Source organism: Aspergillus chevalieri, chromosome 3 (assembly GCF_016861735.1).
Source record: "Aspergillus chevalieri M1 DNA, chromosome 3, nearly complete sequence".
NCBI classification, from domain to species: domain Eukaryota; kingdom Fungi; phylum Ascomycota; class Eurotiomycetes; order Eurotiales; family Aspergillaceae; genus Aspergillus; species Aspergillus chevalieri.
This window is the reverse complement of record NC_057364.1, coordinates 722,858-738,209: the sequence shown is the minus strand read 5'-3', so window position 1 is coordinate 738,209 and position 15,352 is coordinate 722,858. Positions and strand designations below refer to the sequence as shown.

The 15,352-nt window shown below is 50.6% G+C and overlaps 7 protein-coding genes across 7 annotated transcripts; 3 read left to right on the top strand and 4 right to left on the bottom strand.

Annotated features, from left to right (window-relative positions):
- Positions 1-289: 289 nt before the first annotated feature.
- On the top strand, positions 290-1,904 carry ACHE_30268A (MFS transporter; the record flags this gene model as incomplete). The annotated part of the gene is made up of 2 exons (XM_043276868.1): positions 290-547; positions 624-1,904. The coding sequence occupies 2 exons, from the start codon at positions 290-292 to the stop codon at positions 1,902-1,904; spliced, it is 1,539 nt and encodes a 512-aa protein (XP_043134803.1).
- Positions 1,905-2,779: 875 nt separating this feature from the next.
- Positions 2,780-3,970, bottom strand: ACHE_30267S (uncharacterized protein; the record flags this gene model as incomplete). Its single annotated transcript, XM_043276867.1, has 1 exon — positions 2,780-3,970. The coding sequence occupies one exon, from the start codon at positions 3,968-3,970 to the stop codon at positions 2,780-2,782; it is 1,191 nt and encodes a 396-aa protein (XP_043134802.1).
- Positions 3,971-5,432: 1,462 nt separating this feature from the next.
- Positions 5,433-5,794, bottom strand: ACHE_30266S (U6 snRNA-associated Sm-like protein LSm8; the record flags this gene model as incomplete). The annotated part of the gene is made up of 2 exons (XM_043276866.1): positions 5,433-5,704; positions 5,770-5,794. 2 exons carry the CDS (start codon positions 5,792-5,794, stop codon positions 5,433-5,435), a joined length of 297 nt encoding a protein of 98 aa, XP_043134801.1.
- Positions 5,795-6,496: 702 nt separating this feature from the next.
- On the bottom strand, positions 6,497-7,856 carry ACHE_30265S (putative proline-rich, actin-associated protein Vrp1; the record flags this gene model as incomplete). Its single annotated transcript, XM_043276864.1, has 2 exons — positions 6,497-7,660; positions 7,743-7,856. The coding sequence occupies 2 exons, from the start codon at positions 7,854-7,856 to the stop codon at positions 6,497-6,499; spliced, it is 1,278 nt and encodes a 425-aa protein (XP_043134800.1).
- A 304-nt stretch (positions 7,857-8,160) lies between these two features.
- ACHE_30264A (uncharacterized protein) lies at positions 8,161-9,435 on the top strand (the record flags this gene model as incomplete). Its single annotated transcript, XM_043276863.1, has 1 exon — positions 8,161-9,435. The coding sequence occupies one exon, from the start codon at positions 8,161-8,163 to the stop codon at positions 9,433-9,435; it is 1,275 nt and encodes a 424-aa protein (XP_043134799.1).
- A 235-nt stretch (positions 9,436-9,670) lies between these two features.
- Positions 9,671-10,557, bottom strand: CRP74 (60S ribosomal protein uL1; the record flags this gene model as incomplete). The annotated part of the gene is made up of 4 exons (XM_043276862.1): positions 9,671-9,933; positions 9,995-10,188; positions 10,282-10,459; positions 10,539-10,557. 4 exons carry the CDS (start codon positions 10,555-10,557, stop codon positions 9,671-9,673), a joined length of 654 nt encoding a protein of 217 aa, XP_043134798.1.
- Positions 10,558-13,498: 2,941 nt separating this feature from the next.
- On the top strand, positions 13,499-15,176 carry ACHE_30262A (uncharacterized protein; the record flags this gene model as incomplete). The annotated part of the gene is made up of 2 exons (XM_043276861.1): positions 13,499-14,038; positions 14,094-15,176. 2 exons carry the CDS (start codon positions 13,499-13,501, stop codon positions 15,174-15,176), a joined length of 1,623 nt encoding a protein of 540 aa, XP_043134797.1.
- Positions 15,177-15,352: the final 176 nt, after the last annotated feature.

Here is a 15,352-nt window from a genome sequence, read left to right as displayed (position 1 = left end):
ATAAGAGGGCTATACTGTAAGATTATTTGTACGAGAAAAGCCTACTGGATAAATAAGTCTACAATATCCCCGAATCGGCCCATTTCTCATTCGCTGGACAAACCCGATCCCGTCCCGTTACCGGCAACCGGCATCCCGATCTACTCCCCAAACCAGCAAAAACGCGGGGACGCCACACGATTTAGCGCGATGCGAGAAACCGTTACCGGGTAGACCCGAAAATGCTTAAATATCGCGTTACACAGGCTAAGGGAAGATTCTTTCGGTTAACGTTGTACATACTCACTCAATGGCAGGTGAAAAGGACCCGGAGAAGAACGATGGCCAGGTTGTTCAGGGTGCACCGCAGAGCCAGCAAAATGCGGTCGATCAACATGATTACTCCGTGTTCACTGTGAACCAGAAAAGGGCTATCGTGGCGGCTGCCTCGTTGGCTAGTTTCTATTCCCCTCTGTCGTCTAGTATATACTTTCCTGCATTGGAGACCATCGCATCAGCCCTGGGTGTGTCGACGTCCAAGGTCGATATAACGGTCACCACGTACTTGGTAAGTACCTTGACTCTTTGACCTAGAACCAAGCCAAGGAAAAAAAAAAAAAAAAACTAACCAGGGTTGATAACAGATCATGCAAGGCATCGCCCCCATGTTCATCGCCGGCTTTTCCGACACCGCAGGCCGTCGCCCAGCATACATAATCTGCTTCACAATCTACCTCGCCGCAAACCTCGGCCTAGCCCTACAGAACAGCTACGCCGCCCTCCTCGTCCTGCGCTGTCTCCAGAGCGCCGGTAGCAGCGGCACCGTAGCCCTGGCCAACGGGGTCGTCAGCGACGTCGTCACTTCTGGCGAACGGGGCGCGTATATCGCCTATGCTTCGCTGGGGGGTATGCTGGGCCCGTCGCTGTCGCCGGTGATTGGGGGGTTGATCAGCCAGTTCGTCGACTGGCATTGGATCTTCTGGTTCTTGCTTATCTTCGCGGGCGTGTTCTTCATCCTGCTTGTACTGTTCCTACCAGAGACATGTCGCAAAGTCGTGGGCGATGGGTCAATCCCCCCACCGGCCCTAAACACCTCCGTGAGCGATATCATACGTCACCAACGACGCAAGCGAAAAGGTCTCGCGCCACCATACTCGAAAACCGCCGAAATCCGCAAAAACCACACCTTCCACCTGCCCTCCCCCCTCCCAACCCTAAAAGTCTCCTTCGATCTCGAAACAACCGCCATCCTCCTCACAACGGGACTCCTCTTTGCATGCTTCTACGCCATCATGACTGGCGCCACAACAACACTCCACGAAGTTTATCACTTCAACAACATCCAAACAGCCCTAATGTACATCCCCATCGGCGCCGGCGGGATCCTTTCCGCGTTCACGACGGGATACTTTGTCGACAGGAATTACCGGCGACATGCGCGTCGCGCAGGTCTGCCCGTTATCCGAAATCGGGGAACGGATATAAGCAACTTCAACATCGAAAAGGCACGCATCGAAATCGCCTTGCCCATGTACTACCTCACCAGTATCACCATTATTGCGTATGGCTGGGTCATGGGACGACAAGTCCATCTGGCAGCGCCAATCATCCTCCTCTTTCTCTGTGGCTGGGCGCTTAACGGCACTTCACAGGTTCTTAATGTCTTGATGGTCGACATCTGGCCCGGACGCTCAGCGGCCGCTACGGCAGCGAATAACCTGTTCCGCTGTGAATTGGGCGCGGCGGCTTCGGCGGCTATTAACCATATGCGGTTGGCGATGGGGTGGGGATGGGCGTATACGGTTTTGGCGTTGATTTCAATTGCGGCTTCGCCGGCGCTGTGGTTGGTGTCCAGTCATGGGATTCGGTGGAGGCAGAGGAGAGCTGCGAAGGAGAGGGCGAAGGCGTTGGGGAAAGGTTCTTGATTTAAGATGAGTTGGAGCAATGGCCGACCATGAAAAAATCAGTTGGGTGATTGCTTTGCATTTCCAGCATTATGAGTGTTTTACTATACATAGCAATTATACCCTGCTAATAAGTCATTTAATTACATATAGGATAGAAGTCATATTGAATATGGTACTAATATTCATGCATGGGTTTTATCATACCAGGGTTTCAGAAGCTATTGATTCAACAGTGATAGGAATGCAGTCATTTTATAAGAGCATCAAAGGAGGGCGTGGAGAACAATTGAGCCCATAGAAATTGTGTATATATAGGGGAAGACAGACATCAATAAAGAAAAAGAAGAAAGAAAAGAAAAGAGAGAAGACATAATAAAAGTATCTATTAGACAAAGGTACTATTATACACGAAGGTAAAGACATAATCGGGGTAAGGAACGAGGAGAATGAAAAAGGAAATATATGACGCTGACAATAACAAGCTCAGGTAGAGAGAGACAAAGACGCATGGAGACACCGACAAAAACAACCAAGGGAATAATGTATAAAAGATCAGGCAATGAAATCAGCAAGCTGGTGATAAGAATGCCGCAGGAGAGCTGCACGGAAAGAGAGTTGAGGCAAAGTTGAAATCAGGATGAGGCTTTCTGTTTTTTGCGTTCTTCGGTTTTCATACCAATTCAGAATCGTTCATATGCTCTCTTTCTGGGCCTGCCAATGGAGATAAGTGACTTGAACGATTGCTGTCAAACAAGGGTTAGGGCAAAAAGTAATGATAACGAACGACACTTTTGTTTTCCTGCTTCCAACGCCAAAGAAAAGTGGTATGGATGATTAAAACAAGAATCCCATAACAAGAAAAAGAATCGAGGGGGACATGTATGCTGCTTCGATCATATGTCCATACTCCAACGGTATGGTCGTATTTGTTCAAATTGACCCATTCCGACATCATCAGGGTGGTCATTGATTTCCAATTGTAAAAGCTGGACTTTATTGTTGCTATGATCACGGTGTAAAGTAGATAGGGTTTTCGAAATGGCTGGGCGGTAGACCTTGCTTTCATCGGTCGCTTTGGATACAGGTCGCGAAACTGGGGTCTCTGGGCAACGCCATGACATTCCCTCTTCCGACTCTGCTGGCGAGGATAAAGGTGAAGGAGGTTCTGAAGGCGAATGGAGCGATGCGATGACGAAGTTCGACTCATCCCGTCCATGAGCGTGCAAATTTGACGACAGCCGGTGAACTCGAGGGCTCTGTTCAGGATCCGATGCTCTTTGGGCATGGTAACTGGGGTATACGGTAATCGGGGAGGGCTTGGGAGGCTTGCTCTTCTCGGGGACGGAAGAAAGAGCAGAAGGTTGTAATTGGCGCTGTTGTTGGTTTCGCTCGGGCAACACCACATCCTCATCATCCTCATCTAGTCGCGAGCTGCCAGGAGGGCTACAACGGACCGAAACGCGGGACCGCTCCTTTCCCGCCATGACCTTGGCACTAGGCGGAGGCTGCAGCATCCATCTCGTCTCCGCTCTGCTCTTGGGACCACTTACGATGGGCGGATGGAGGTCGTTGACGGGAGGAACGCGGGCAATATAGTATTTGCTGGGTTCTTTGGCATCCGTTTTGCCGCGACCGGAAAGACCAACCGAGGAACCTTTGACTTCAGCCTCACCCCACAAGACTTCATCTTCACGCTGGTACCGCATGCGACTCCACCGATCTCCTCTAAGGGGTCTCTTGTCCTTCTTTTGCGACGACGACGGGCCTTCCACATCCGCATCCAAGCTGCAGTCCGACATACCATCCACATTCCAACTATCGGTGCGACGATTAAGGGCGCGATGGTTCCTGGCGGGCGGCCCTGGGCCTAATGCGATTTCCTCGTTCCATCCTGGATTCGTACTGAAGGGAATCGGTTGGGCGAACGGTCTCGGTTGATCGGTAACAAGGGCTTCGGACCTTTCCCTTTCGCGTTTCGAGCGGACGGCATCTTTTAATCGTTTTCGACGGTCGATGGAATTGGCACACGGCGTACAGGAGGCGTAGTAAAAGACGGCGGATTGGACTCCTCTATAGAGCCACATGATTCACCCCGGGCGTGAATGAGGGGGGAAGAGGTGCAGGAGAAGGGGGGAGGATAAAGCGAGGAGGGAAGTGTATACTAGTTATGAAACGGCGGATGACGATAAGACGGGATACACGGGGATCACTCCGAAACAAGCCAAGGAGACGATAGAGTTCACAGCTCAAGATGTCAACAGCGTCAGAAAAAACGGAATAATCGAGTTCGTAGTATACTGGGACGATAAAGACCACATGAAGGGCGTCTTGGGGTCAAGGAGGGCGCGTATGGCGATGAATAGGGATATGCGGCAAGGCAGATTGCGAACGGAGATCGTCCAGCGACCTGCAACGTCAGAGGGGAGGAGACAGAGATAGAAGTGACAGCCTGGGGCCAAAAGGGGAAAAGGAGAAAGGAAAAGAAATTACAAAAGCAAGTCAAAATCACCTCTACTGGAGAGGAAAGAGAGTGTCAGGAGAGAGAAAAAGAAAGGGAAAGAGAAAAGGAAAATGAAGAGAATATGGAGAGGGGCGGCCTGGAGTGGAGGCGCCGTTTAATTGAGGCGGTAGCGGCTAGGGGGAGAGATTATACATAATAGTGGTTATGCACGGCAGTACTATTCCTGGTGTATACGGGGAATATTGGGCATTGCGACAGGCAGCATTTATATCTCTCCACTCAAGAGTTGGACGTACATGTTGCACTGTCTGCTGTACAGTGCTCTGTTCTATCCGTACTGGGTCTCCCTGTACGGGGATAACCTCAATTAAAGCTAGACGAACCACGGCTTGAAACGTCCCGCCGGAGCAACCGGAGCGAAAGTAGAACTCTCTTCACGGAGAAATTCACACTGGAAAAAGACAGAAGATCCCTCCTCGCTTATGCCTCTACGTATTATTTACCTGTTGTATACGAGCAGGAATGCTGTGCAGAGGAATTGTGGCTGGTGCCCGAATCCCGAATCCCCAATTCAGCCGAACCCCATAAACCATATGGCAACCAGTCACACGGGAACACACGGATGCTTGGCTCCAATCTATTTCGACATAGTAACGTGTCTGCCTTGTATTCATCATCTGGTAGAAGTTCTCTGTATTGTCTGTATAGTTAATTGGGTATCTCCTCCGAATAAGCTCTTTCCGACAACAATTAATTCATGACTCGTCGCGAGCAATTCAAATCGGAGGTCGTCAATACTGCCTCTTTAGTTTAATATCAATCATGCCACCCATAGCAGTCATCCTCCCTATAGAAGTAATCTCACCACAGGCGTCGCTCGCGCAGGATTGGTCCATGGCCGTAGTAATCCGTCCTCGTATAATGCCAACCAAACGCACTTTCCCAAGTCGGACAAGAAAATAAGAAAGAAAGCGTGAGAAAAGAAGAGTGCAGGCAATGGTCACGCACCGACAATGATCAACGCCGTTCCCACGACCCAGCCGACGAAAAGAAAAGTGGTAACAAAAGACAGCCGGATCTCCGTCTCACGCATTCTTCGTCCCTCGCACAACCTCTCCGCGCACCTTCGTCCAGTCGATATCGTTATCAACCCCCTCATCGACCTCTCCGCACACCACCACGTTATCTCCCCGGATCAAGTACAGTCCATGTTCGATCTGCGAGCTCGGCTCGGGGTCGTCTGGCGTGCGGATAATGCGTTCAATGGTATTCAACAACACGAGGTTCGTTAGCTGGTCGGTCGATAGGAGCGTTCCCACGAGCGTGCGGCCGTCGACGGTCAGGATGAGAACCTTTTCTGTACGACAGCAGTCAGTGTCAGTCACAAGAGACAAGTTCTAAATATGATGCGAGTAGACTTACTGTTGATGTACGGATTGAGAGACATGGTGAAGCAGGGAAATGCGAGGGGCGGATCGTCTCAGATCGTTTCGTTTCAGAAACAGAAGCAAGTGAAAACAAAGACAGACGTCAGTGATCGGAACCCTGTTACGCCCTGATTTGAGGAGCCGCAAGAGTGTGGTTGCTTTCCCCGCAGATTCAGGACAGGGTAAAACGGCCTCGAAGCGACACCTGGTGCAAGAGGTCTTCCTCTCTTCCCTTCTAGTCTAGATTGGATCTAAAGCTCGAAGTTCTCGCAATAATCGTCTTGGTCAATTGTCCGTCAGGCTAATTCGTCTGGGTGATTCGTCGTTTTGATTCAGCTTCGCATCCACGTAGCGGTACGTTCACGTAATTCTTCCGCTTTTTGAGGTTCGGCCGGCGTAGAGAATGTGTCAGGGCAAAGAGGCAGTCTTATTATCTGGCCGCGGCCTTGGATTCGGGGATATTGTCGTGTTGATGTTGTTGTGTCTGTTTTCGCTTCGTTTCGTCGCTCCGCCGAGGATAAACCCGACCTCCGAAGCTTACCCAGTCACGTGTATGATATCACCTTATCGACTTATCTATTCCCAAGAGCTTTGTTCTAGCATTTAAACTACAATCGGATTTTCCAATGGGTAAAAGTAGAAGCACTTTCATTAACAATATATGCAAATTACAAAAGAACGACAAGTGGACCACCGGAAGCTGCAATCTAGAAAAACCGTTTTCAACCACTTAAAGCACTCAGATCAAGAGGCACGCTGCTTCCCCGTCCTGCACGGTATCTCCGTACCTCTCGGGAGAATGGCCGTGGCTTCGGGAACAGTCCTTCGCTTTGGAACTTGAACCGATTGTCATCCACCTCAAGAATTCCGTGTCCACCGCCTGCACCCGATGACGGCCCGCCGTTACTAAGCGTATAAGGACTCGTCTCTTGTGGAGGAGCACGCGGAGGCGGTGGTAAGGCCTGGGGAGCTGACGGCGGGGAAATTGGGGGTGGCGGAGGAGGCGCTGCGGGTGCTGATGAGGCCGGAGGAGGGGGCGGCGGAGCCGCTGGTGCTGATTCCTTGTGTCCAAGAGCGTTTCGAGCTGCTTGTACGGCTATCGAAGCGCCACCAACTCCATTTTGCGATGGTGCAGACGGCGGAGGTGGAGGGGTCGATCGTGCTGGGCCGGGGGGAGGAGGGGGTGGCCGCGGAGCTGCCGGCGGAGGCGGAGTAGGCGCAGACGGGCCGGAGAAAGGTGGAGGAGGTGGAGGAGCGGGTGCGGAAGGTTTTCTTGAAGATACTGGAGGAGGTGGTGGCTTTGACGACCCTGGCAGCGGAGGAGGTGCGCGCGGCGGGGGTGTATCTGGTGCGGTCCTCGATGACACGGTCGACGATGGCCGGGAAGCCGGCCTCGGAGGCGGTTTGCGAAGAGCGGCAACCAATGGGTTAGGAGCAGGAGACGATTCAGTAGAGGGCGGCGGTGGGGGAGGGCGAGCGCCTGGTGGTCTAGGAACTGTTGGGGGCTTTGGTGCGGACGCAACGGGTGGCTTAGGTGCCGAGCTGTCCGTGTACGGCGAATCTTGTTTGTTGGCTCCCGTATCGACTCCTCCTCGACTGCGGAGCTTGGGCATACCCCCCGCAAAGAGACCACCTAGTTGAGCGGCCGGGGCGCTCGGGCCACTGTCAACCCCTGAGCCAGCTTCGCTGCCACTTCGTAGTCGGTTACCTGAGGGAACAGGTGGTGCGGCTGGCGGCCTGCCCATAGTAGGAACCGGCGGAGCGCCAGCAACAGGGGGACCACCTGTGTTCCCACCTGAGCCCCCTCCAAGTACCGGCGCCGATCTGTCATTGGTGACGGTCTTTTTCAAGCGAGTTCCCTTATTGATATCTGAAAGAAGTGCGCCCTGTTAAGGAGGTTGAGTATGTCAGCAGCTGAGCGTGCGAATTCCAAAAACCATTCGCATCCATCAACACCATGAACCCTACCCGATCCTTTGCTTGTCCTTTCGACGGCCTGCTCGGCAGGTTTCCTGGGGGTGGAGGTGGAGGAGGGCCTCCCATCCCTCCGGGCGGCGGAGGGGGAGGAGGAGGAGGCGGCATTCCGTGGGGATTGAAGCGAGCGGCGCAATCAGATAGATTTCAGGAAAGGAGTTGCGCAAAAGGAAACTGATCGAGTTGGTGGTGTAGAAATGCGTCCGCGGAGGTGGAATGGACAGATCGTGAGTTACATTGGAGTCAGCGACAGGGCACAGCGAGACGTCAGGCAACGAAAGCGCGCTTCTCCGTAGTGGCGGTGCTTATGGGGCGGCAGAAAGGCACCGCTTTTTCGTGAGGCGTCGATTTTCCGCTGAGGGGAGAAGACACCCGACCAAGCAGCGCAAGGCTGCAACATTCGACGTGAATCATGAACGGGATTGCTCTGAGGGGACGGAAGACGCCACGGCCCCAAGGGCTGGTCTGTCAATTCTGCCAGTTTTCCAAGCCACCAACGCCCCGTCGCGCACCATTCGCACGGCAACATGTCTCGGTCAGCCTGCTGCATCGGAATGGGCATTGGGGGCAATTGCGCTCGAAAAATGGGCTGAAAAAACCGTCGATCTCCTCACCATTAGCGACTAGAAGGTTCGAGTCGAGCACGTTCCAACCATCCTCTCCCTTGGACCCCGAGACAACCTTGCAGGAGGTAGCGCACGAAGCCTCGATAATCCACAATACCGATTCGGTCCCCTCCGATGCGTCTGTCGTGCAACTACTTGAGAAATGTCAGGCAATCGCCGAAGCGCTTGTATCTAGAGAACAAGATCACCAGCAGGAGGCATCTTCCGCACCCAAAGAAGAAGGAAATGCGATCTCGTCCCTGTTAGATCTAGAAGAGAAGAACGCAAAGAAGCGTCCCGTACCAGCCGGAGATACACCACAACTAGCCAAATCCGTGTCGCGAATTGCCAATGATATCGTGAAGGATGAGAAGGTATTCATTTCCCCCAGCGTGCTGGCATGTTATACCAAGGTTCAGACCCTCCTGAAGAATGCCGAACATTTCCCCGAAATCTTCCACCTATACGCCCACAAGCCGGTCCCAGAACAAAACACCTCACCGGTGAAATACCACAAGGCGAATCCCTCCAACATCCACTCCGCCGTCCCCTCCGAACTAACCAACATGGCCCTCGACGTCGCCATCGAGCAAAGAAACCTCTCACTCGTCCTGGCCATCATCGACAACACATTCTGCACCAAGGCATTTCACCGTTCCAAGGTGTTCCGCAAAGCTAGTGCTCCGCTACTGGGTATGGCTACTGCTCCGGTAGCCTGCTACAGTATTGCATCTTGGGCCTCGAGCCTGCAGAACACGATGGATCCTAGTACGGCAACGGGTATTGCTTTCGCGGCTGGTCTTGCATACGTCGGGGGTGTGTCGTCGATTGGTGTGCTAGCTATTACGACGGCTAATGATCAGATGGAGCGGGTGACATGGCTGCCTGGTGTTCCCTTGCGGCATCGTTGGCTTCGGGAAGAGGAGCGTGCTGCGATGGATAAGGTTGCGCTTGCTTGGGGGTTTAAGAGCATCGATTATAGAGGCGAGGAAGAGGGTGAGGAGTGGGAGGCTTTGCGGGAGTTTATTGGTATGAGGGGGATGATTTTGGATAGGACGGACTTGATGCCTGGGATGCAGTAGTCGCCCATCAACTATACAATGTAACAACATCTTCATGTACTTCATATTGTTAGACAATTCCTACGAAAGAAAAACCTCTCTACTTCGGAACATCAGCTACAAGAGATGCAATATGATAATAGGAACAAAAGTCGTGAGTTCATATTTCCGTAACAAAAATGTTCCTATATATTTCTCACACTTATGCTCCTACCAGACCACCCAGCGTAACGCGTGACAATACAGCGCAGAGGCTCTAGTAGAGACGCTTGGGGGGAGACATAGAAGCCTTGATAACAAGGCTGCCAACGTTCTGCCAGCCCTTCTTAAGCAGGGAGACGAGGTAGTTGATGGCCAACATGATGTTAGCGACCAGCTCATCCTGGGTCATGCCAACGTTGCCAACGGCGACACCAAGGCACAGAACCTTCTTGAGCTGGAACTTGATGGTCGACTTGACATCGGTGACCTTGGCGGACAGGTCCTCGCTGTGGGAGACAGGGGTAGGGAATTTACCGGCTAGAATTAAATGTTAATCATTTCATTTCTTTCTTTTTCATTTTATGGGAGGCAAACATACCCTTGGAGAGACCGGGACCCAAGAGACGGGGAATCTGCTTGATGAGACCCTCGGAAGCGACGAAAGCATCATACTTGCGGGCAAGCTTTTTGATGAGCTTCTTGTTCTTGTTCAGCTTACGGAGGTCCTCAGCGGACATGCCGTCGATGCCGTGGTGCTTAGCACGGTCAAGGTCGTGCTGGTCACCAAGAACACTATACCCGACCGTCAGTTACTTATTCCTCTCGTTGGTTGATCATCCTCGTGTGATATGTCTCATCTCATCGAGGCTTCGAGGTCAAACGCACCAGATGCTCATGTTGGGACGAGGGACAGAGGGCAGCTTGATGGTGCCGGAGAAACGCTTGTCACGCTGGGGGTCGTAGTTCTTCAGACCGATCTGAAGCTCGACGGTCTCGAGGAAGTTCCTCTTCTTCTCATTCTGAGAGTAGTTGAGCAGCTGCTCGACATTCTGGCGCACTCCGGCTGTCGCACACAAAATCGTATTAGCCACCTGATCCTTCCAAGAACGTCCCCAGAATGATAGAGAACACGGATAACTCACCGACTGTGATCTTAGACATGATGGCGACAGTCTTCCAAAAGAGAAGTTCTTATGGTGAGGCTCTGCGCTGAACGTCGTGCGAAGACGAAAAAAAGGCACTCTGCCGCTGTGAGAAAATCGTCTCCGCTTGTGGGTGCGGGTGGCGCTAGCCTCTTCGGGGATAGCGGTGCCCTAAGCGATGACTAAGCGTATACAGGACGAGTCTTCCTGGAAGACGACGATACCTAAAAATTTTACCTTTATTCCATTTGATGTTATGGATTTTGTTGGTGAATGAAGTATGGGATCGCGTAACCTCGTACCATAAGAGTTGGCATTATACGTGTTTCAAGTGTATACAATCATTGACCACGTGAACTATTCTATCGTCTCTGGATCAAACCCGCCAGATTTGTGAATGCAAATAGCAGAAAGGCATTAAGCTAGCAACAGAATATAATCAAGTCGTGAACCTGAGGTATCCCCAATCCCAAATCTGACTCAGTCCACCGAGATCCATATTAGAAAGATCGTCGAAACTTGTCACTTGAGGCATCGTAACTCCCGCATTATGGAAACCCATCTCTGAAGACGGAGGCATTCCAGGATCAAAGGCATTCGTAGTCGCAGTTTCCCAAGAATACCGTTCGTATATCTAGTAGAAAATTGCTGATTATCTTGATGGCCATCAGGCGGGGTGCTGGGACCTCTTCCCGTTGATGAACTTCCCGGCGACATGGACTCATGCAAAATTTTTTCTGTCAGTTCTTGGGGTAGTTGCGGCACGACCTTTTGAAGGATCGCATAACACGTTGCACCGAGCTTGGTGTTCCGGACATGGTCCAGCATATTCAGGGCCAAGCCGATAGTTTCGATGCTCTTTTCTCGCTGGGGGAGTGAGTAGTCACTGTCATGGGCGATAGCAGAAGACAGGCAAGCGGCCGTGTCGAATATGAGGAAAGTTGCCAGGTAAAACTTGGCGTTTATAGGAAGCAAGCAGTCTAGCAGTTGACGGGAGATCTCCATCAATTTCAATGCGCAGTGAACGGCTGTTCGTCGCATGTTTTTCTCATCGAGTCGACGCTCTTCGTGAGGGTCAGCTTCACAGGAAAGAAGATCATCATATGACCTATCGCCTGTAGCTGATAACGCTGGGACGTCACGTAGTGGTAAACTTTGTCCCATCGCATGTCCGGATTCGTGAGGCTATAAGCTTGCGGAAAAGAAGCCATCCAATTCTCGGCTGTCCGTTGAATGGAATCTGCGTCTTCAGGAGACATGATACCCCCTGGAACTTCAGGGATCTTTGACATCTCTTTGCCTAGCTCGCATTGGAGAGCGATGTGCGCCATCGGGGACGGTACTTCTTCTGGCATATCAAGGCTCTCTAACCGCAGATTGGGCGGCTCGAAGCAGTAATAATTGGTGTTGATGATGAACGGCCGGGCTAAATAATAGACATTTGCCTTTTACAGTGAGTTATAGTTCTGTCCGCAAATTGCAAGAGGGTTCATTACCAGTCCCAAGCATACAGGAGACACCAAATTCGTCTCCTCATCTCCCTGTCAAACCCAGACACTTCCGAACTAAAAGAACGCTTATACATGCCTGTCGGGTTTATCAATTGACCCCAGTCACCAAAGCTGTTGGAATCGCATTTACACTTACCCAATTCTTGCGCCTTGTGAATGGAAGCGCTTAGCGAGTGCCAGGACTTGATAAAAAGGCTTTCCGTCTTGTACCAGAATGCCGTAAGGAACAGCTGTTGGACTTGCGCCAGGTCACCTTTACCGGGGGAAATGGTGCCGCTTAGTCGTTGGACAGCGTTATGATAGCGCTCGGATAAGGTTTGAATGCTTTCACCCAACTCTGTTTCTAGCTTTTGTTGCAGTCTCATGTCGAGATAGAGTGCCGAACATGCACATACTCGCAAAAGCAGACATGTGAATTGGGGAGTCAGTACTTGAGCCCGGGTCCTGTTTGTCCGCCATACAGAATAATCATAGGAAAACATTGGCGGATACAGAGCATAGAAGTGATAATTTGTATCACCTAAGAAATGTTGTACCAGGATATCTAAAAGAAGTCAGCACGGATACTAGTTACCGCAATTGACTGGCTTACCCGTGTAGGGTTTTGGAGGAACCGCTCGCAAGGCGCTCTCCATCTCAGGGGACAAAGCCTGCGGCACCTTTGAAATTGCTGCGGAACCCTTTTGTAAATTAGCTATGACACTCAATAAACATGGTCCATAAAGGCATACCTCGGGGTTATCAACGGGAGAGTACTGCTCATTGGGAAGATACCCTAAGACCCGAATATCCTCATCACCAGTGACTTCAGGGAGAGCAGATTCGGACGGTTTTTTTTTTTTTTTTTTGGATTGGCGCGTTGAAGCTATTGCTGTTGTTTCCATTGTTTTCCATTGGCCTGGAATTCGCATTAACCAAGCAATACATAAGATTATCGGACCTCACACAAACCTTGTGCTTGTATTATTGACGGCCGGAGCACCCGTCCGCAACACTTTCTTAGGCGCAAATTTACACAGGTGCGGCATCCGTCTCACCTGGCAATGATTACATGGCCACTCGCGGCTGCACTGCTGAGATGTTAGTATTGTTTATTTGCCTAATGGTAATTACTTTGGACATTGGCTTGATGAGCTTGCTTTCTGTTTCCGACGCTGACACTCTGTACATGCCGCCGCAATGCGAACAGTTCTTCCCTGATCCGCTTGAGATGCCATACTGCCGCTAGCACTCAGCTGAGCGATTTGCAGGCTAGCAATATAATAAACTAAATTAATAACCAGGATCTATTGAAGAGACCAGAGCCAGAGCTGAAGGACGACACACTGACTGGTGACTAATCACCCCCGCTAACGTAATCGGACACCGAGCGAGCGGGGACACCGAGCGAGCGGCACGTCCGCCAACTTCTTCGTTTCATCAAATTCAACCACCAACATTTCCTCCAATATGCCATATTCAGCTGTTCAACAAGAAGGTAGAATATTGCTTGCTATTGATGCTTTAAATAAAAATCAAATTAGAAGCATTCGGGATGCTGCAAATGCATTTGATGTCAAATACTCTACCCTGAAGCACCGTGTGCGCGGTCGTGTTTCCAGAGTTGATTCCACCCCAAATGGCCGAAAACTCACAACCACAGAAGAATCTACCCTTGTGAACTGGGTATTAGCTGCTGATGGACGTGGTCTACCTCCTAGAATCAGCACTGTGTGTGAAATGGCCAATCTATTACTATCAAATCGGTTGAAATCAGCTCCTTCAATTGGCACAAAATGGGTGCAGCGCTTTATCAACCGTCATAAGGAGATCAAGTCAAAATACAGCCGCAGATATGATTATCAACGTGCTCTTTGTGAAGATCCAAAGATAATAATGGATTGGTTTCAGCTGGTTCAGAATACTATTGCAAAATATGGCATTGTTGAGCAGGATATCTATAACTTTGATGAGACTGGCTTCTCCATGGGAATGGCATCAACTGCAAAGGTATGCCCCCAGTAATCAATATATTGATCATTGAATCTATATTAATTATTATCAGGTCATTACTTCTCAGGTTCAAAGCCGTGCAAAAGCCATACAACCAGGAAATCGTGAATGGGTGACTGTCATTGAGGCCATTGGTTCAACAGGCTATCTTCTTCCTCCATTGATTATCTTCGCTGGCAAGCAACACCAATCTACTTGGTATCAGCATATACCTGATGACTGGGTCATTGGAGTCAGTGAGAATGGATGGACAAATGATAAGCTTGGAGAGCTCTGGCTCAAAGAGGTCTTTGAAAAGCATACCAAAATGCGTACAATCGGCACCCACCGGCTTCTGATTCTTGACGGCCATGGCAGCCATGCGACTGCTGCTTTTGACCATTTTTGCACAGAGAATCATATTATACCTCTTTATCTACCTCCACATTCATCGCATTTTCTTCAGCCGCTTGATGTTGCTTGTTTTGGGCCATTGAAACGTCTCTATGGCCAGCGGGTTCAGACTGCTATGCAGCTAGAGATCAATCATATTGATAAGGTTGATTTTTTGGCCGCTTACCAGCAGACACGCCCACAAGCATTCTCATTATCAAATATATGCAGTGGATTTGCTGCTGCAGGTCTAGTCCCATATAAACCTGAGAATGTACTTGATGAACTCCATATCCAGATGAAGACCTCTACACCACCGGGCAGTTCACATAGCAAAGAGTCGTCTAGTTGGACAGCAGAGACTCCCAAGACTACCAGGCAACTTCAGAAGCAATCTGAGCTTATCAAGCGCCTCTGGAGGCAGCGTACACACAGCCCACCAAGTCCTATCAGTCAGGCAGTTGAGCAAGTGGTCAAGGGTGCTCAAAGGGCAATGCAGAATGTGCTGCTTTTAGAGCATGAGGTTAAGCAGCTACGTGCTGCTAATAAAACCCAAAAGCGCAAACGGAATACTACTAGGACCTTTATAGCTGCTGGTGGTATTCTGACTGGCGCTGAGGGTCAGCAACGCAGTCAGGAAGCTGCTGATTTACTTGCCGGGGTGGTGGATGAAGGTGGTGAGAGACCACGAAAGCGAGCACCACCACGCTGCAGCAACTGCCATCAAATAGGACATATTAGATCTAGCTGCACTACTAGATAAAGCATTATTGTATATAAAAATTGCCTTGTTTTACTTGTTCTGTTGCTAGTTAACTTGCATTTTTAACTGAAGTAGGCGGACGTGCCGCTCGCTCGGTGTCCCCGCTCGCTCGGTGTCCGATTACGTTAGTTAGACCCGAACGGTCGCAGTGGATCCTTGCCGTTAGGCTAGCCCGG